This window comes from Microcaecilia unicolor, chromosome 1, assembly GCF_901765095.1.
Source record: "Microcaecilia unicolor chromosome 1, aMicUni1.1, whole genome shotgun sequence".
Classification (NCBI taxonomy): Eukaryota; Metazoa; Chordata; class Amphibia; order Gymnophiona; family Siphonopidae; genus Microcaecilia; species Microcaecilia unicolor.
Window position 1 is genome coordinate 620,359,341 of NC_044031.1, and position 22,260 is coordinate 620,381,600.

The window sequence follows — 22,260 nt, forward strand, 5'->3', positions numbered from 1 at the left end:
CCCCCTTCCACTGTGAGGTCTGGCTACGCCCCTGTAAAAACTCCTGGACATTTTAATAGGGTGGGTTAGGATTCCTTGGGGAAGTAGAAATCAGCTATTGTTGGGGTTGGAAGGGTAGAGGTTGGTAGTGAGGAGGGTTATTATAGCTGCTCGCTGTTATTGTTGTCTATTTGCAATTTATACACAACAGTTAAAGCATATTGTTATTTGTTTAATACTTTAATAAAAAGATGTAATTGAGGCTTCTGCAGATGAGGACATAGCCCATGGGGACGGAGACAGAACGTGCAGGGATGGGGTGGGGACAGAGACAGTACCCACAGGGACGGGGCCAAACTTTCTCCCCGTGTCAAGGGATTAGTAGCAGCCCGGCTTGTTCTGTTTTCCCAACAGCAGGAGTACTGGTGCTGGTTTTTGCCTGCTTCCGGTAACATTACTAATATGCTACTTTACAGGTGTTTGCCAAATTAGTGCATTTAGTTGTTCATTTTCAAAACTATAGTAATAATAGAAGCAAATACAATTACAGTGAGAACGTAAGAACAGAGACCATTTACACAGCTGAGCTGTTCTTGAAGCAGCGCAGCAGGGAAAGGACGGCTCTGTGCGTGTCTCCTCCCCTCTCATCCAGGCTGGAAGTGTGTTCAGAGGAGAGGGAGGGGCAGGAAGCAACAGGCTGGCAGGCAAAGAATCATCAGAGACTAGGAAGCAGAAAGTGCCCGGGAGCACGATGCAGCCCCGGGACAGCGGCGGGGAAGCGGGAGCCAGGGCCACCTGACTGCCTCTCTCCCTGCCCTCAGTGCAGCATGGCCGATCACCTGGAGCTACTGCTAGAGCTGCCCGCAGTTACTAGGATGAGTCCTCAGGAGCGGCTCCAGCACGCACAGAAGCGCCGCGCGCAGCAGCTCCGGCGCTGGGCGCAGGCGCAGAGGGAGCCCCCGGGCCCCGAGGAGCCGGCAAAGAAGAGGGGCGAGCCGGGGCGCGTGAGCTTCCCGCACAGGGTGGCCCTACTGGAGGCGGCCGCGCGCCACGACGTCCAGGAGGGTAAGAAATACTTCACTGGTCCTCTTTGTAACACCTGTTTTCTATGTATGCATATCATCATCACCCCCCACTCACTGCACGTATTCTCTCTATAAAGCCCCTGCTCTATATAGGTAAAAAGGAGTCGACCATGTAGAAATGCAGACTTGCTTCAATTCTCAAGCTCCGGGGTCTTGAGACAAGTGCCCAACATGGCCATGTCTCGCTCAAGGGGACTGCTTCAGGGGTAGTAAATTAGCCTAAACAAAAACACACACACTAGAAAATACAGTATCAGTCATAAAAATCAAATCATAATGCTAAAAAAACATATTTGTAATCACCACCACCCACTGCATTTCTTCGTTATGTAGCACCCTTGCACTGTTTTTTTTCTATATATACATGATCACCCAACTTGCAACCCTCCAGTCTCATTCTTTATTTCTATATTTATTTGTCTATATATAATCAGACCCTGTTTATACACTGGCTGTACTGCTCCTCTGTATACTCCTTCTTTCTCTTTTTATAGAATAAGTCCCTGTGTACACACTGTACTTCCTTTTTCTATACATACAGAATTAGACTCTTTCTATACAGTCTCTGTAGTGCTCCGTATAATCTCCTGCTTTCTTTTTCTATACATATAGAATTATTTCCTGTGTATACACTCACTGTACTGCTTTGTATAAACTTCTGCTTTCTCTTTCTATGTGTGTATATGTGTGTGTGTATATATATATGTGTGTGTATATATATATATATATATATATTATATAATCAGTCCCTGTGTATAAACTTGCTGTACTGCTCCTCTCTATAATCTCCTGCTTTTTCTTTCTATACGTGTAGAATCAGTCTTTGTGTATATACTCACTGTACTGCTCTATAATCCCCTGCTTTCTATTTCTATACATGTAGAATCAGTCTCTGTGAATACACTCACTGTACTGCTCCTCTATGTAATCCCCTGCTTTCTCTACATATTGAATCAGTCTATGTATATACATTCACTCTACTGCTTCTCTGTATAGTGGCCTGCTTTCTATTTCTGTACATATAGAATTAGTTCCTGTGTGCTGTACTGCTTTGTATAGTCCCCTGCTTTCTCTTTCTATACATATAGAATTAGTCCCTGCGTGTACACTCACTGTACTGCTTTTCGGTATACTGACCTGCTTTCTTTTTCTATACATATAGAATCAGTCCTCTGGGTCCGCCTTTCTCACAATGGCGTCATCCAGCCCCTTACCTATGCTTCCTGAGATGCACTGGGAGGGGCTAAGCACTATTGTTATATGGTGCTTGGCCTTTCCCAGTGCATCCCAGGATGGGCCGGGCAGAGGCTGGACGCGCCGCCATTGTGAGAAGGGTGGACTCAGAGGTAGGAGGGAGTAGGCATTGCTCCTGCTTCTAACGCTGGACCTCCAGGGATGTTTTGGTTCCGAGTGGGGGCACCAGGGGGGCTGGTAAGGTTGGGGGGGGGGGGTCGGGAGGGGTCTGATCAGCCCTGGACATTCTCACAAGAGACATAGCTCTTGTGGGCATGCGCCAGGAATGCTCAGACCCTTTTACAGACCAACGTTCAAAACTAACAGGGTGCATATAATTTGCATTCTGTTAGTGTTGAGCATTGGTTGGTAACTCCTACTCACTAACGAGCCCGTGTTTCTCCAGCGTTGTTCCTTACCGCCGGAGTTCCGTGCATCGGACCCCTAGTGTACTGCTTCTCTGCATATTTCCATTATTTCTTTATGAGAATGAGAATGAGAATCAGTCCCTGTGTATACACTCACAGTACTGGTCCTCTGTATAACCCCCTGCTTTCTCTTTCTATACATATAGAATTGGTCTCTGTGTATACACTCACTGTACTGCTCTTTTGTGTACTGCTCACTATGCAGCTGCTTATATCATTGCTCCCTATAATATATAGGGTCCTGTCAGTTCAACTGTTCCTCATAATTATATAAGACTAGCCATACTGGGTCAGACCAGTGGTCATCTAGCCCAGTATCCTGCTTCCTACACTGTCCAATTCAGGTCACAGGTACCTGACAGAATCTCAGATATTAGCAAGATTCATGCTAATTGGCTTCCCCCATGTCTATCTCAATAGCAGGTTATGGACTTTCTTCCAGTAACTGGTCCAAACCTTTTTTAAAACCCAGATATGCTGATCTCTGTTACCACGTCCTCCGGCAATGAATTCCAGAGCTTAACTATTCATTGAGTGAAAAAATATTTCCTCCTGTTTGTTTTAAAAGTATTCAAAAGACAAAGCAGGGGATCCCTGTACGGCAAAGGAACACAGCAGACAGAAGTAGAGGCTGACCAAAGACGAATCCACCACTGGAGATATAGTCCAACAGTCTTTTATTGAGGCAAATCAAAAGAGGACCCGAAACGGGATGTGTTTCGGCACTTGTAAGCGCCTACATCAGGGGTCAAATAATAAACAGCCTCTACTTCTGCCTGCTGTGTTTTAAAAGTATTACCATGTAACTTCATGGAGTGTCCCCTACTCTTGGTACTTTTTGAATGAGTAAAAATTGATCCACTTTTACCCCTTCTGCACCACTCAGGATTTTGTAGACCTCAGTCATACCTCCCCACAGCCATCTCTTTTTCCAAGTTTAAGAGCCCTAACCTCTTTAGCCTTTCCTAATATGAGAGCAGTTCCATCCCTTTATCATTTTGGTTGCCCTTCTTTGAATCTTTTGTAATCCTGCTATATCTTTTATTAAGATATGGAGACCAGAATTGCACACAAAACTTCATATATCACACACTCCTTTGAACTAACACTTTCCATGCTATTGATACATTGCAAACATCCACCTAAATACTACTCAATGCACTGCCCCTCTATATCGCCTAAGGTGGTGCTGTTGCTCAGCCCTCTTTCCCTTACACCACCATTGCCCCACCTCCCCATGCCATGTTTTTTTTCTTTTCTGAATCTTTATTAACAGTATAATTGAGAGGTACAGTACATGGGTTCATCAGAATTTCACAAATCTTCTAACACAAAAGGCTAATAATTTGTTAACACTAGAAGAACTGGAATGAACAAACTATGACTCTGAAGCTTAGAAGCATAATTCCATGTGAAAAGTTGAAAATTGACCGTTACTTATCTTTTTTTTTTGTTACATTTGTACCCCGCGCTTTCCCACTCATGGCAGGCTCAATGCGGCTTACATGGGGCAATGGAGGGTTAAGTGACTTGCCCAGAGTCACAAGGAGCTGCCTGTGCCTGAAGTGGGAATCGAACTCAGTTCCTCAGGACCAAAGTCCACCACCCTAACCACTAGGCCACTCCTCCACTCTGGCATTGTCATGTAAAAGATGTTCTGGATAATTTTCCACTGGATTCCAGATACCTTGTTGGAATTTGCCTGTCAACTCAATTTTGCTGCAGCTGTTTCTAGTTTTTTTTATTCAGTATGTAACACTGAGGGGCAGATGACCAAAACTCCAGTGCTATTCTGAATAGCATCATAAAAATAGCGCCAGAACAGTGCAGAACAACGCCCTAATGCTCAAAGCTAATGAGATGCAAATATAAGCGCGCTTATAGCTTTGAGCATTAGGGAGTTTGGCGGAGGATTATGCTTGGCATGTGCGCAGAAGACAGTTCAGCAGTAAGCTCAGTTCCTGTGCACAAATGCCTGGTAAAACCCGAACATGAAGCACACATTGGCTTCTGTTTTCTACAGCCTAAATATAAGCGTTTAAATTTTTTTTTCTGGATGCTTATATTTAGATGCAAGTAATAGACGCCGATGTGTGCTTTGTTTGTTTGTTGTTTTTTTTTAAAGCATGGCTTTTTAAAATTTAGACGTAGGACAAGAACGCCGATGTGTGCTTTACGTTCAGGTCTGCTGTTTCTCACAACCAGCGCTGAAGGGCTTGCACGGGCTTCCTTCTGCTTTCAAAAGCAATCAAAACCAGTGGATTTTGCAGAAAGAATCATGAGAGAAGCATGAGAATCATTGGAAATTCTCTCTTCCAGCACCCTAATGCCTGCTTGGAACTGGTGTTATTTTTTTTTTTACAGTGGTAAGGCAGTTTTGTATCGGATGCTCTTTTCTGATCATTGGGACCTCATTTAAATGAGCTTGTCTACATTTGCATGCTATCTGCGCTAAGGCCTGGCATGCTCATTTTTTGCTGCGCTAGACCCCTCTGATCATTCTGCGCTGGTAAATGTAGGCGCTAGTACGGTGCTGATGGCCTCTAGCACCTGCATTTACATTTGATCATCTGCACCTGATTGCCTTCAGAAATGGTAGACCAGCTGTGCTTTAACTCTCTGATTCTGTAAAGGTTGCCAAAAATTGTGCATGCAAATTTAGGCATGTTCCCGATTTGCATGCAATTTAGTTGAATAACAAGCCAATTAGTGTCAATTGGCTTTTTAACAAGCAATTATTGGCAGTAATTAGATTTAAGTGGGACCAGTATGTGTAAAATTATGTGCGTTCCAAAAAGGGGTGTGCAGAGATACGCAGGTAATGGGTGTTTTGGGTTAGAACGGGGGCATGGCTTCGAGTTACGCACGTAATTACAGAATACTAGTGCTCTGTGTGTAAATTTAGGCATAGGCATTTGTACCATGTTTTCTTTGGTGCAAATGGCCACACCTAAATTTACACATGACTCTCTGCTTAAGCGTGTATTCTGTAAACTGCGCCAGACTTTAGGTACGGCTTATAGAATATCAGTTAAGCATGATTTCTTTTTGGCGCCATAGAATTTACCCCTAAATGTTAAGTGTCTTTAAGTGCTATGGAGAAAAGCTTATGCAGGGGTTTTGCATGAGAATCTGAAAGTGTTCTTCCTAGCTTGCAGTAGCAGATGAATGGTCCATAGTCAGCTGCAAGATGCACTGGATTACTGTCCAAACTGCTTGAAAATGTGGCAGCTTCTTACACCACTCGCTGCCCTGCCGGTTATTGAATTGTATTTTAGATTGACTTGATTCATGCTCAAGAGACGTTAATTGACAAATGGTTGATAAGTCTTTTTCCCCCAGAGGGTTTACACTCTAATGGTCCCTTTTACTAAAGTTTAGAGTGTGCTAATGCTAATGCAATTAGCACACAGTAAATGCTAAGAACCTCATTTGGAGATGGTATGAAATATAAATACTGTTAAATAAATTACTAAGGGCTTCTTGGCAGTGAGCACACGCTAAGTTTTAGTAAAAGGGTCCCCAAGTTTGCAGCGGATGCAGTCCGAATGAGAAGCAGAATTTGAATCCAGCCTTTTCTAGTTCCCAGTCTACTGTTCTATCCACCAGCCCAGTGATTCCCAAACCTAGTCCTGGAGGCACCTCAGACAGTCAGGTGTTCAGGATACCCACAATGAATATTCATCAGAGATTTGCATGCAGCAGATGCATGCAAATGTCTCTCATGAATATTCGTTGTGGGTATCCTGAACACCTGACTGTCTGAGGTGCCTCCAGGACCAGACTTGGGAACCCCTGCACCAGCCTATTTCTGTACTCCAATTCCTTTCTACCATCTCTTCCTCTAACACGTGGTGCCCTGCCCCTTAAACCACCCCCTCCACATACCACTCTCCTTTTCCTTAAAGTGTCAGGTCTTTTTGTTTCTTGACATACTGCATATTGCATTCACATCTATGCGGTTTACATAATTTGTGGATTAAAACACGGTGGTCTTATGCCTAAAAGAAGAAACTAGTTACAATAAATAAGTAGCTGTATATAATGTGTAAAACAGTTTGATTGTGACCACAGAAAGGTGATACATCAGATCCCATCCCCTTCCCACTTTCCTTTTTATAAGAGGAGAACAGTGACCTCCTACCTAATGTTTCTGGGATGTACTGCTCCCTGCAGCAGCTCAGACAGAGACAGACACACACTCTATCCCAGAAGAGGCAAAGCTGGGATTGTTTCTGTTGCATGTGTTTTGGTTTCAGCCCTGCTCCTGAAGGGATTTCTTCTGAGATGGCAGATTAGTTGTACTGCTTAGTAATTGTTTGGGCTGCTGCTCATGGCGAGTGCCAGGAAGCATACCAGTCTGTGCCAGTTGTAATGCTGTTTGCTGTGGATACTGTGCCATTGTACTGAATTACTGCTTGGCTTTGTGTTTACTGTTCCCAGCTCAGTGCTTTGTACAGTGAGATCTGTGTGGGGCAGCTGGTTCTGGTCCTGGCTGCCGTGGTCCATATTGTCACTATTCTCCATCATGGCCTGGCCTGAGTAATGAATGGGGAGCTCAGGCCCCTTCTAATTCAGGGACTCTGTACTTTAAGAGGGAGCTGGTACACTGGAGCTGCCTTCCAACTTGATTGTGAGCAGGGAGGGGGCAGAGGGGTTCTGATTTAGCCCTGAATTGGGCCCTTGTGGGAGGATGCTGTATTGCCATAAATGCAGCTGAAATGCTCAGTTTAGAAATCTGGCTGCATGCTGCTGAGAACAGGGAGAGCTGACAGCTACTGTGCCCTTACCCCCTCCTTCCGGATATACGAGGTGCTTCAGAGAAGCAGCTTCATCCTGTTCTCACTCTCCCCTCCTCAATAAAAAAAAATATATATATATCGGCATCTCTGTCCCCAGCAGCCACTGCTGCCTGTGTGTAGCAGATTCCAGAAAAGTTTAGTTTATTTAGATATATTATCCTGCCTTTCAGGCACATCCAACAAAGTGGTTTTCTTAGCGTCAACTCTACTGTTCTGAACAAACTGTCTTTATTCCTTCCTACCAGTAGGTGGAGGCAGATAAAAGACTGAATTTTACCAGTGATTTTACCAGTATAGGCTGTGATGCCCTCTGGAAGATTCCAGTATACATCTGCCCAAGCAGCAGAAGGTCCTAGTATTTTTCTCTACCTTCAGCAAGGTCCTCGAGAGGCTGATGAAGGACACGGGGCAGGTGTGCCCTCTCTGGCTCCCAGAGCTTCGGCAGAAGTGAGTGCAGCTCTGCTCTGCATCCAGGGGGCTGTCCTAGGGGGTGGGTTGTTTTCAGTCCGCTAAGCGCTCTTCGGCCCAGGGAGGGGGCCAGGGCAGATCCTTCAAGCAGTGCTCCTTTTGTGGGCCAAGAAGGCCCATGCCACAGGTTCCTCAGGCGAAGCTTCAGCTTCCAGGCCTGCCCAGTGAGGGTACAACAGGCCCCTCGTTGATTCCGGTAGGAGGCAGTCTGTCTCTTCCGGGACGAGTGGGCCCATATCACCTCAGATCAGTGGGTACTGGTTCAGAAGGGATACTCCTTGAGTTTGCCTGTCTAGTTCCCAATGACTTCAGGTACTCCCTCTCTGACTTGGTCCTCAAGTGGCAGGTTGTTGCTTTTACCCTTCAGCACTTATGCACCCTCAGAGCAGTGGCGTCTGACCCACTAGTGGAGAGTGATCTGGGTCGGTACTCCATCTATTTTGTGGTTCCAAAGAAAGAAGGCTTCTTACGGCCCATCCAGGACCTAAAGGGGGTATACACTTGCCTGAGGGTTCAGCACTTTGGATGGAGATCCTGCACTCAGTCATCACATTGGATTGGCCGGGAGAGTTCTTGACTTCCCTGGACCTCAGAGACTTATCTGCATATCCCCATTGTGGATCATCACAGGAGATTTTTGCGTTTCTGTGTGCAGGGGAGCATTTTCAGTTCTGGATCTTGCCTTTTGGCCTGGCTACAGCACCTCACACGTTTTCCAAGCTGGTGGTGCCTGTGCACCTGTGTGCCAGGGAGTGCAGGTTCAACCTTATCTGGACAATGGGCTGATTTGGTGGAGGAAGCCATTCAGACCACTGGTCAGAATATGGCAGGCAGTTTTTCGCAGTTGCTCTCTCCTGGATCCAGGAGTTTGAGAGTTGGGACATCGGGCCTTTCAACTCATTCTGGACCACTGGGGGCCCCCACAGTTCGACTTGATGGTGACCAGAGCCTGAAACGCTTCTTCATTGCTTTGAGAGATCTGGCGTCCCAGGGAATTGATGCCCTGGTTCAGCCTTGGCCTCCATTGTATGCAAATCTCTTTCATTCATATTCATTGTGGATATCCTAAAAACCCAACTGGCAAGGGGATACTTCAGGACCGATTTGGGAAACACTGCTTTGGTATATCCCGTTTGTTTAGAACAGTGGAGCTGATGCTAAGAAAGAGAAATTCTCCCCTGATAATTTTCTTTAGTCAGTTACACTGTTCTGAAAACCCACCCTTGGAAGACCTTGGCCCTGTGGTTCTGGGTGTGCTCTGTGTTCTTTCGGTTCCACTAAAAAAAAAAATTCTGATTAGCAGGCAAACATGGCATTTCCCTGGTGTATGAAGGGTTGTGTGTACCACTTTGTGGTGTTTGCGTGCTCAGTGGTCATTGCAGCTGCAGTGGTCAATGGGGCATAAGTGCATTACAAAGGGACCCTCTGCTGGTAGGGCAGATGTATACTGGATTGTTCCAGGAAGCACCTCTGCTTATGCTGGTTAAGTCACTGGTAGAATTCAATTTTCTCTACCTCCTCCTGCTGGTAGGAAGGGATAATGCCTATTTGTTCAGGTCAGTGGAGCTGACTAAAGACAAGAAAATTATCAGGTGAGACATCATTTCTCCTTAGAGCTTCTCTTCCTGGGCTCATCTAGCTGTGCTCCAGTTATGTCAAAATAATCTTTCATCTTAATGTTTCAGTAGTTCTCATTGGGATGTCCAAATATGGATATTATAAAACCATCTGACACTGCAGTATATTGCTATGGCAAGGGGGAGTGGTGTGGGATGTTCGGGTTGGGACTATAGAGGGGCCGATTGCAGAAGAGAAAGGGTTGTCTGTGTTCAAAAAGATGGATGCCAATATTTAGACCTGGTACTTGGCAGATCCAGGTTACAGAAAGGTGCTGTGATTGAGCAGTTCTCCATTTAATGGAGATAAAGGAAGTTATCTTTCTGTTCCTGGAGTGCTCACAATTTTAAAAAAGAGGGGAAAAGAAAAAGAAACAAAAAGTTGCAGTGGGATTTGAACCAGCAACCTCTGGATCTCTGCTCTGCTCCCAGCTGCTTTAACCATTAGGCTGTTCTTCCACATGGATGTCTGTGGCCATTTTATAATATGGATGTTCCTCTACTGCTCCTCATTTTGTCACCCCCCCCCCCCCCCCGTTCATTATTTGAATGTTTCAGTTTGTAAAATAGATGTTCATACGAGATGTTTCCAGCACATGGACATCCATCTTGCATGTATTTTAGAGCAGGCTGTATCCTGCGAGGAAGGTCCCAGGTGGAGACTAGATTAGACACTGGTTAAGTGATAAATTGTTAAATCAGGAGCAGCCCTGTCATTTATTTATTTATTTGTATCCCACATTTTCCCACCTATTTGCAGACTCAGTGTGGTTTACAATAATACATCCTGACAATCGCCAATCAAGAGTAGATAAAACAATTGGTTATATAAAGAACATGTGTAACATAATAGATATAATCAATTCAATAAATCAGAAAACAGACAGATTAAACAATTCGATAAATCAAAAAACAGACAGATTCTCTAGTAAGTAATGATGTGATGGAGTTCCTATTATTGATTATTATGGTAAGTCTTGTTAAAGAGGTAGGTCTTTAGTGATTTTTGAAAGTTGATAAGGTCATGCTTGGAATGCCCTCCCGCGGGAGGTGGTGGAGTTGAAAGCGGTAACGGAATTCAAACATGCGTGGGATAAACATAAAGGAATCCTGTTCAGAAGGAATGGATGCTCAGGAGCTTAACCGAGATTGGATAGCAGAGCCGGTAGTGGGAGGCGGGGCTGGAGGTTGGGAGGCGGGGATAGTGCTGGGCAGACTTACATGGTCTGTGCCAGAGCCGGTGGTGGGAGGCAGGGATAGTGCTGGGCAGATTTATACGGTCTGTGCCAGAGCCGGTGGTGGGAGGCGGGGATAGTGCTGGGCAGACTTATACAATCTGTGCCCTGAAGAGCACAGGTACAAATCAAAGTAGGGTATACACAAAAAGTAGCACACATGAGTTGTCTTGTTGGGCAGACTGGATGGACCGTGCAGGTCTTTTTTCTGCCATCATCTACTATGTTACTATGTCATGAATAATTTTTACATCAAGTGGTAATGTATTCCACAGCTGCGTGCCAAAAGCAGGGCGCGTGAACTAGTTTGTATTTTAAACCTTTACAACTAGGGAAGTGGAGGCCTAAGAATGTATGTGCTGATTTTTTAGCATTCCTGGGAGGTAAATCAATAAGGTCTGACATGTATGCCGGAGCATTTCCATGAATGATTTTATGAACCAGTGTGCAAACTTTAGGCAAAGTGAGGCAGTCTCTTCAGGCAGAAGAATTTTTGGAGCGGCATAAAGTGCCCTCAACCACTCCAGTGGTGACTTTCTCACTAGCAGAAACTCCCTCTCCCACTGTGGTAAAAAGCTGAATGATAAATGCTGGACCTCTGAGACGCATGCGTGCCTCCAAGGCCTTGCTTGTCACACCTCCACTGATGTATACTTTTGTGTTACAGGAGGAGTGACCGGCAGGGCCTTGGAGGCACACATGGCTCTTGGAGGCCTGAAGCCTCGTTTATGGTTCAGCTTATTGCTACTGCAAGGCTGGGAAAAGCAGGTAACAAGGCAGCAACAGCTGATCCTTCACCTCAGGCAGCAATTGCCTTGAGCCTCCCCTGGATTTAGTGACTCATGGGGTTTACTCTGAGGAGATAGTGTTAATTACTGGAGTTTGTAAGAGGCCTGTTCTTTTCAGGAGCAACACTGTGGAGGGGTTAGGAGGAAAAGTTTGCTGTTTCTGTTAGATGGTACAGAATGGACACCGGAGGAAGTAAATGAGAAGTGATCTAAGAAAGCTCAAGGAAGGGTTGATTCCTTGGCAATAAAGATTCCATGCAAAACAGTGCAGAGTTGTGCATTTGGTGTGCAGAAATCCAAAGGAAGGGTATGCAGTAGGGGTGGAGGGCAGTGACCAGGAGAGACACCTTGGATGGATAGGATCTGATGCTGTCAAGTAGATCTGATGTAAGGGTATTTTTAGATACCTTTAGTGAATCTTTAGCTTGGCACCTCTTTGCTATCTTTCAAACCTGTAGGTACCCCCTCCTCTTTCCCCTTCCTGACATTGTGATCATTAAACTCAGTAATCCTGATTCATAACCACTCTCCAGCAATGCTGAAAATACACATGGTGAGAATAATTCAGCTCATAAGAGAATTCTTAGTGTCTTTTGGGACAGGATATTACTATGTTTCTGTATTCTAAAGAGCTCAGCAAATCCACCACATAACAAGCCAGAAGCCCACATTAAAAAAGAAACTGACTTTGAAGACGAAAATTAACCTGGAGGCAGACAGGACATCAAAAAGACTTGCAAGTGTTGCCTGCTAAATTTGGCAACTTCATATTTTTTTCCCTTCATCTTTCTGCAACTTCAATAAAGAAAAAGTCCACAGGGAGAAAGGAGTTGGAAAGTATGTTTCTGCAACTCCCTTCTCCCACGAGCAGAAACACCAGGGCCCTACAGTAGAGAGCTGCACAGGAATAGGGATAGGGGTATCCTGCAGTGATCCCCTCCAGGTCCACAGGGATCCCGTGGAGATGGACTGAGATCTGCGGGAATGAACCCAGGTCCCTTCAGGGTTCCCGTGGAACCATACGGCGAACAAAGCTTTGCTTTCCCTCCCCCGAGCCCCAGGATGCCCTCCCCGCACATACCTCTGATGGTCTAGTGGCTTCTTCGGGGCAGGAAAGATCCCCACTCTTTCCTGCCCGCTGCTTGTTTCCGTGGAATTCTTGAGAGACCACCTCTTGAAGTCTTGGCAGCCATTTTAAACAAGCAGCGGCAGTGAGAGGATCAGCGACAGCGGGCAGGAAAGAAGCAACGACCACCAGGGTGCCTTGACGTATGTGCAGGGAGGGCACCCAGGGCTGGAAGGGAGGTGGATGCACTCGTGTGTACATAAGTGGGAGAGAGGGGGCTGTAAAAAGGGTGGGAGTGTGGGTGCAGGGAGAAGGAAAAAAAGATTGGTAAGGGGCAAGGAGGTTAGATTGAAAACAGGAGATGGTATGAGGCTGTCTAGCCCATTATGTGGGTTGAAGCCAGTAGGCGGAGATTGCCGCCACACTGGTTTACCCAAAACAATAGCAAACGCTATTGAAAGCAATAGTAAAAGATTATTAGAAATAATGGATTGCCTTTGCATGGTCCATCTGCAAAAAGTCAAAAGCTGTTCCAGTTGGATAGGCAGTGCCTTAAAAGGTGGAGGACAAAAGATTAAAAAAAATCTTATTTCACAGCTTTTTAATTTATTTGATAGCTTCTCATATGTAGATATAAATATTGTGAAATAAAAACTGAATATCACTAAAACAGCTTCAAACATTATTGTAGCTGGTAGAAGCAGCACTAATAAAGGCTGTATTTTTTTTCTCCTTTTTCTACACTGTTCTATACAATACAGTAATACATGGCTAAATTTCAGTGAGGATATCCTGTTTACTGATGGGTTCATCTTAACTGTTGTTGTAATCTGCCTTGGGAAGCCTAGTGTTATAAAGATTGGAAATAAAATTAAATTCTCCTTTCATTAGGACACATGGAATCACATCTTCATCTCATCTCTTTTGTATAAATGGATTATATTGAGCATGTTTCAGGGACAAGTGGTTTTCATAAGTCAAATAATAAAAATAAATATTTCATGCAGCTCTCTTTCTTGGGGGGGGGGGGGGGGGAGCAAGGTGATTGCAGTGCGGCAGGGGCTAGGTGGGCCGGGGGCCAGGATGGAAAATATTACTTGTGGCAGGGTCAGGTTAGTTTCTGTCCCCGTGCAACTCTCTACTCTACAACAGTGCTGGGAGCAGGGGCTTGGCAGAGGAATGTGAGCTGACAACCCCACATGTTGAAACAGCCCACCACCACTGCCTTTGGTCCTTGGCCTGACCCCAGCTTTGGTAACTTTCTGCCCATGGAGAAGAGAGCAGCAGGTGAGATGGGCAGAGATTATATATATATATATATATATTTTTTTTTTTTTGTTTGTTTGTTTGTTTTTTTTGTTTTGTTTTGTTACATTTGTACCCCGCGCTTTCCCACTCATGGCAGGCTCAATGCGGCAGGCAATGGAGAGTTAAGTGACTTGCCCAGAGTCACAAGGAGCTGCCTGTGCCGGGAATCAAACTCAGTTCCTCAGTTCCCCAGGACCAAAGTCCACGGCCCTAACCACTAGGCCATAACTGCCTTTATGAAGAGATTCACCCAAGGCGGTGCACAGTAGGACAGTTTAACATAAAATTTACAATTTTGTTCAGCATAACAGTAGTAAAAGGACCAAATATAAACATAAATACAATAAATGAGATAAATGTGGAAACAGCAAATTTAAACCTAATAAGAGTGACATGAAACAGTATCAGAAATATACACATTTAACAGCACTGCAGAACAATCATGTAACAGAAATATGATAAATGTCAGAACAGTACAAACAATAATATAATAGAAGGCATGGAAGAATATTCAAATAACAAAGATATAATACGATGTCAGCATAATACCAATGAAATACCTAATAAGCACACATTATGTTCAAATAACACAGATGTGGTGCTAATGCTGTTCCTACAATGCAGCTTACCATGTAGCTGACGGGCCAACTGCAGTGGGTAGTTTAGATATATAGTCTGTCACTTCTCTTCTACTACTACTACTACTATTCATTTCTATAGCACTATCAGATGTTCGCAACGCTGTACACTGAACACATAAGAGACAGTCCCTTCTCGACAGAGCTTACAATTTAATCAAGACAGACAAACAGTTATCAATGAAAATCTTGGGAGTCGCAATGGATCATTTCCTCACCCTTGAAAATCAAGTCTCTGAGTTGACCTCAAGTGTTTTTCACTCACTTTGGTAGCTAAAGAGATTTGAAGCCAGTTTTCTCTAAATCTGTCTTTCGTACTTTGGTTCAATCCCTTGTCCTCACCAGATTTGACTATTGCAATTCCATCTATGCTGGACTTAAAGGTGGTCTACTCAAAAAGTTACAAACAGCTCAAAATGCTGCTGCTTGTCTTATATGTAGATCCCCTTGCTTCGCCAAAGCCACTCCTCTTTTATATGAGCTACATTGGTTACCAATAAGAGAGAGAAAATCTTTCAAATTATGCGTTTTCATTCACCAAATCCTGTTTGGTCAAGCCCCATTATATATGAATAATCTTATTGAATTACCCCCTTGTAATGCTGTTTCATCATCTAGAGAATATCTTGTCTTACATTTCCTTATCTGTAAGAATGTGATATATAAAACAATTCACTTCTAATTTATCCTATCAAGGCACCAAAATTTGGAATTCGATTCCTAAATCAATCAAGTTTACAGATGATTACCTAACTTTCAGAAGGCTTCTAAAAACACATTTCTTCAGTCTGGCCTTTCTGAATACAAAGAACTCTATTTGAAGTTTACCCACATCCTTTTCTTAATCTCATTTCGTCCTTTTCTTCCATATAGTCCTGCCTAATTATGCTCTCACCTATCCACCCTTACTTATTTGTTTGTCCTTGAGATAGTCTAAATCCCTGGTTACTTACTGCACATGTATTAATTTGCTTCTTGAAGTTATTGTAATTTGTGTTATATTCTGTACATTATTATGTTTTGTTCACTTATTGTTTGTTTGTAAGCCACATTGAACTTGAGTCTATTTCAGGCTAATGTGGGGTATAAATGTCATGAATAAATAAATAAATGTAAGGGAATTACTTAAGGTGGGAATGATAAAACAGACATGAGTACTGAATAAAAGTTAAAAGCAGCCTCAAAAAGGTGGGGTTTTAGCATAGATTTGAAGACAGCCAGAGATGGAACTGGATGTACCAGCTCAGGAAGTCTATTCCAGGCATACGATATAGCAAGATAAAAGGAACAGAGTCTGGAGTTAGCAGTGGAGGAGAAGGGTACAGATAAGAGAGATTTACCTGATGAGCGGAGTTCCTGGGGAGGAGTGTAGGGAAAGTTAAGAGTGGAGAGGTACTGAGGAGTTGCAGAGTGAATGCACTTTTAAGTCAATAAGAGGAGTTTGAACTGATGCGGAAACGGATAGGGAGCCAATGAAGTGGCTCGAGGAGAAGGCTAATATGAGTGTTATGACACTGGCAAAATATGTCTTGCAGCAGTAGAGAATATCACGGGGACAAAGTTTTTCCTTCCCCATCCCCGTAGGTTCTGTCCTCATCTGCACAAGCCTTGAACACTTAGATTTTATATTTAAATCTTTTTATTAAAGTATAAAAATGAACAATATTCTGTATAACTCTATTATTGTTTTCTATTTGGGATTTATAAACAACGAGCAGCTATAATAACACCCCCACAACCACCCTCTACGCTTCAAACCCCAACAATAGCTGACTTCTACTACCCCAAGGAACCCTAATCCACCCTGTTAAAATGTCACGTCTCCCGCTGCGACCAGCACCCGCCACTCACCTCAGCACCAAGTGGCTTGCTTGGCGCGGTGGCGTTTCCCCCTGCTACACAGGCTGGCTTATGGCATCCTGCTCTGATGTCGAGAAAGGGTGTGTCCTCGGCATGCGTGCCTGGAACTGGTCCTTAAAGGGCGCACCCAGAACTTCTGGGAAGCCAGCCAGAGCCGCCACACCCTCGGGTTTTAAGGCTGGGCTTAAGCAGGCGCCTCAGCAACAGGTTCCTTGCCTTGATTCTGCCTGCTGGATTTCCTTTGTTCAGCCTGCCTGACATGACCTGACCTTGCCTGGAACCCGGATTACGTCTTTTGGCTGCCTGACCTTGCCCGGAACCTGGATTACGTCTTTTGGCTGCCTGACCTTGCCCGGAACCCGGATTACGTCTTTTGGCTGCCTGACCTTGCCTGGAACCCGGATTACGTATCTTTGCTGCCTGACCTGACCTTGTCTAGAACCCAGAGGACATCTGCTGCCTGACCTTACCTGGAACCCGGAGGACGTCTGTTTGCTGCCTGCCTCACCCTGCCTGGGACCCAGACTGTCCTTCTGGTTTGGCCTTGAGCCTTCCACATGTCTCTGCCCTGTCCTTGCGACTACCCAGCCGCTCCTCTTGAGGACCTTCCAAGTCCTGCCGGCCACTAGCATCCAAGGGCTCAACTTGCAGGGAACGGAGGTTGGTCCAGGTGAAGACCCCAGTGGCATATTCGGCCACCAGTCACCAGCTTCTAGTGCTAGCATAAGGGCTCACCCCCCCCCCCCCCCCAACAATATGGAAGCGTGACATAAATTGTCCAGGGGTACAAAATGCAACCTGCTCTGTATGCCTTAGGGGGTGGGAGAAATAAGCCCTAAGAAGCACAATTATGATTTTTTTAATCTGTGGGTGAATAATAAGTCATCAACAATCTCGGGATTGTCTAGCTCTCCTGTCTTACACAGTCGAAAATGTCCTCTCAGAAGACATGCTGGTAGTAGGAATGCACAGGATCCCACATGCAAATTTTGCCAGTTTTGGCCAGCACTTTTGCTTGTTTTTTTCCAAAAGATCAAAACATCCTCGTCTGCATCATCGAACATAACTGTTTAATTTACTAACAATACCATTTAAAGGGGGCATTGGTTCATAAAAGTCGCCCACAAAACTGCTAACATTCATTTTCATTCTTTTGGAAGGGGGGGATCTTCCACAAATGTGACACTTTCTGAGAATGTGGATTGTGGAAGATTTTGAGTTGTTGATGGACTGGAGCCTTCCATTTCAATATGGTTTTGGTACAGCCTTCTTTAAAGATTTGGTTGCCTGTGTTTTTACATCATCTGGGAAGAGACTGGGATTGTCTTTCAGACATGGGTGTAGAAGAGAGCCAACACTGTGTAGTGGATGAACAGGAAAATGAGTATCAAATGTTGAAAATGCTCCTCAATGCCAGCAACAGTGGCTGAATCTGTTGCAGTAACAGTAAGATGCTTGAGCAACTGGGCACGTGATGGAAGGACGTTTCAGATGGTAGGAGTCAGATCAGCAGACGAGCTTCTTGTTGCCACATCAAAGGCAGACAAGACACAAATGATGTCATTTAATAGTGCTTCATTTAAATCCAAAAGCAGCTTGTGCTGTTTTGTTTTTTTATCATTGAATTCAGTTGCCAGTTGGCTAAGATGTGTTAAGTTCTTACATGTTGATATAGTATTTTATAGATGCTGATCCATCTGGTTGGAACAGTCAGTTAAAGGCTAGTCTCAAGCTTTCAGAGAGTGACATGGGGACAAAGTTTGGCCCTGTCCCCGTGGTTTAACTGCATGGCCCTATCCCCGTGTCATTCTCTACTCCACAGTTCTAGGCAGGGCACAAAATTGCATATGTATTAAAATGGTACTATTTAGTCTTCTTTGGGTGGTGGAGCTTCTGCTCCTTGCCATTCTAGAGAGACTCGGCTCCTTGTTCCTGCTTTCCTGCTGCACGTGTGGAAATGCTCAGATGGGTGACCCATGCAACAGGCACACCTGAGAAAATTATGCAAAGCAAAACGTGACAGAAATACCTCAAGGACTTGGCCAAATTCCCCAATTTAACATTTGCTCCACTGCTGTTTTTTTTTTTTTTTTTAATGCAAAATGTTTTTGACATGGATGTCTTTCAGACAGAAATTTCTGGAAATAAAGTGTTTAGGTAAATGGTGAGCAAATATAGAGTAACTTGCAGGTTTCTGCACCCAGTTTTTGTGCCCTAATGGAGTTGTATTTCTGAAACTAAACAGTTTCAGTAACACTATACAGCCATCTGCCAAGTATTTTAAATGAATTGGCAAGAGATGAAGTGCCTATAACCTTGATCAAATCCCCCCCTACCCCCCCCCCCCCCCCCAAAAGTCAGGATTTTCAAAGGACAAGGCAGAGGAGACCTGCCAAAATCAACTCTGGGAAGAGGCAGGGTGTGAACATGAAAAGTCCCATATAACAGAGAGGAAATGATATTGTTAAGTACTACAGTACTCTGGCATGAGCACTGCATCATTACCAAGAGTATATTCCAACATTCTATATAATAAAACACACCTCCAACATTCTGAAGCTGACTGCATGGCTGAGGCATTCCTGCTCTCTGTATCCATCTCCTGAATTGACATCACATACTTCCGGGTTCGTCAGAAGCAGAAGTGACCAACCACACGAGGTTTATCGGCTTCAGAATGTTGGAGGTGCATTCTATTAAATAGGATTGGTCAGTTCCTTGAAGCATAGCCAGAGCTCAGCGTCCTGCACAGTAATGCTCAGACACCAGAGAGAGAGGGGGGGGGGGGCTGACACCAGAGAGAGGGAGGGAGGGGGGCCTGACACCAGAGGGGGGGAGGTATCTCTGTCACACACACACACTCTCTCTCTCACAGTCAATGTCTTTCTCACTCTCACACACTGTCTCTCACACACTCTATGTCTCACACTGTATCACATTCACTCTCTATGTGTCACACAGTCACTCACACACTCTCTTGGTCTCATACACTCAGACTCACAGAGAGTCTGTGTCTCACACACACACTCTCGCACACACTGTATCTGTGTGAAACACACACTCTCTCTCACACTGTGTCTCACATACGCACTTGCACACACTGTCATTCTCACACACACACTCTCTCTCACAGACACACTCGCACCCAGACTCATTCTCTCTCTCTCACACACACACACTCGCACATTCACTCTCTCTCACACACACAGTCACTCTCACATACACTCTCTCAAACATACACACTTTGAGGAAAACTTTGCTAGCGCCCGTTTCATTTGTATCAGAAACAGGCCTTTTTTACTAGTCATTTCATAATCCTGAACAGGACCACTGCAAGGGTATTATTTGTTTTAAAATGTGTAACCTGTACAACCCACAAGTATACACACACAATAAAAACCTAAAAACAAACATAGTAATACTTCCACATACAAAAATCCAATCTGCATCATCATCAAAAAATAAAATAAAATCATCAATACCTTTGATCACCACCAAAGGATTGTTTCAAATTCCAGTCATTTATAAGTCCGGCTCCTACTTTCTAAGAAAATTTATCAAAGCTTGGTATAAGGTCACCTAGTCTGTTGTCTTTTAACCTTTTCCTTTGGGTTGTGCATGGTACCTGATTTTACAATAATTTTCTTGCATATTAGTGGCAGTTGAAACCTTGCTCAGGTCATTTGTTCCCCTTCTTTATAATCATACTTAACGCCAGTTCTCTGCAATTTCTGTGTTTCCCCAACTTTAGAATCTCTAAAATACTTATGTAATACTGAAATCAGGCTTTTCGTGCCTGTATATTCTTACATATTTCTAACAGGATCTCTTTTGCTAATCTGTTTTTAATGTTCCTTGTCCTGCAGTCCCAGCCTTTCCCAGCAGGAGTCACTGTAGGGAATGATGCAGGGGCCATAAGTCTGGGGTGAGAACTATAGTCCCAACTTATTATCCCCATTAAACGTAGTATACTGCTTCTTTGGGATTTCCTAAAATGGCTTGAAGTTGGGAGACTTCCTGCCCAGTTACTTCTGGTTATTCTGAGTGACAGAAGCCAAGCCTTGGGTTGTTCCTCCCCGTACCAACTACTGCACAGTCGTAATCCAAAAATAGCTTTTGTGGGAGCTATAATTGCAGCCTATGGTATGGGCTTGTTTTGGAAGGCTCTGCCACGCCAGCAGGCAGAAGGATGCTTGTAGCTGTGCTGCCAATTCCAGCTCATCCCCAGTCACTCATTTAAGTCAGAAGAGAACCAGGGGTAAGGCAAGTTTAGCCTTCCAGTAATATCTGTACATCAGTTTAAGGGAAAGGGAAAACTTCTCTCTCCTTAGCATCCTGATTGACCAATCCATACCTATGGGTTGTGTCCCCCTTATCAGCAGACAGAGTCAGAGAACTAGAAGTTACTGATGAAATCCATGTAAGGAGAGGGGCAGCCAAAAAACTTCCAGTATATGTATATGTGTCATTTATATTCTGCCAACTGCCAATGGAGCCTGAAGCAGATTGCACACATAAAAATGGAGATAAATCAAAACAAAAAAATTTGCATTAAATATTTCTTAAACAAGTTTTCAAAGATTGCCAAAAAGAGGAGTGAGAGCTCATAGATCTCAAGCCTGTACTCCTGGATAACAAACAAAACTATCAAAAATCTTCCTATAGAGATCTCCAGCTCTTGAAGATTTTGAAGATCTGAAATGAAAACATACCAATTAAATAATCTGGACTAGAGCCCTCAAAAATCTTGTATATCATGCATACCAATTTAAAAAAACACATGGGCCTGCATAGGCAACCAACACAGATGAATTAGAGGGAGTAACTATTAAACTTCAGGTGAAAAATCATCCTTGCACTTGTATTTTGAAGCATCTGAAGTTTAGACCAAAGTTTTATAGAAATAGTAGAGTACAATCTGTAATCTAAGTAAGATGAAACAAGTGTCTGATCCAATAAAGAAAAGTGTTCCTCCAAGAATAGCAAGCATATAGCACAAAGCTGACATAGATTGAAAAAAAAAACCCAGAGCTATCAGTATGATGAACTTGTAGTTGACATTATAATATAATGTCCAAAAGGACTTGAGATTTTTAGAGCATGCATACGTGGAAACCAGCTGTTCAGCGTGTTCAGAATTTTTAGAAAACTGACTCCTGATGCAAGCCTACTTGGCCAATACACGACCGTGTCACGTCGTGGGTATTAATAAACTGAAATCCTTTATCATCTGGTCATTTTTCAGTCACCATTGCTATGTTGCTTTGCCTCATTTTATGTGCCACAAAGTAGCGGCTTAACACCAATTCTATAACAGTTTAAGGGTGCACCTAAGCTATTAGAGAATATTAGTGCAAAGCCTTCTCTGGACAGCGTCCTGCCTACGCAGGAAGCTGTACAGAGGGTGCTTCCGGGGCAGGCAGAAGGCAGCGCTTACATTGCTGCTGCTGCTGCCAGAAGCCTCGAAGTTGAAAGATGTGCAGGAGTGGAGGGGGAGAGCAATACCGCACTATTCGGGAGACGGGGGGGGGGGAGGACACCCATGCAGCACCAGTCGGGGGGGGGGGGGGTAAAGACGGCAGCACTGCACCAGTCGGGGGGGGGGGGGGGAGGAAGACATCCAAGGCAGCACCCCCTCATGAGCTGCACCCGGGGCGGTTGGCCCCCACTGCCGCCCTTGGGACACCACTGAGTACAGCACCAGAGATATATGTGCAAAATATAAAGATGGCACATACCAGGAATGGTGTTAGG

At 44.3% G+C, this 22,260-nt stretch overlaps 1 protein-coding gene across 1 annotated transcript in view; it reads left to right on the forward strand.

The window, feature by feature from the left end:
- Positions 1 to 632: 632 nt before the first annotated feature.
- The window catches only part of PPP1R16A (protein phosphatase 1 regulatory subunit 16A), a 93,929-nt gene continuing 72,301 nt past the window's right edge, over positions 633 to 22,260 (forward strand). Inside the window, exon 1 of the mRNA XM_030220273.1 lies at positions 633 to 1,044. Coding sequence (XP_030076133.1) covers positions 807 to 1,044 — 238 coding nt within the window. The 5' untranslated portion in view covers positions 633 to 806. The remainder of the gene's footprint in view (positions 1,045 to 22,260) is intronic.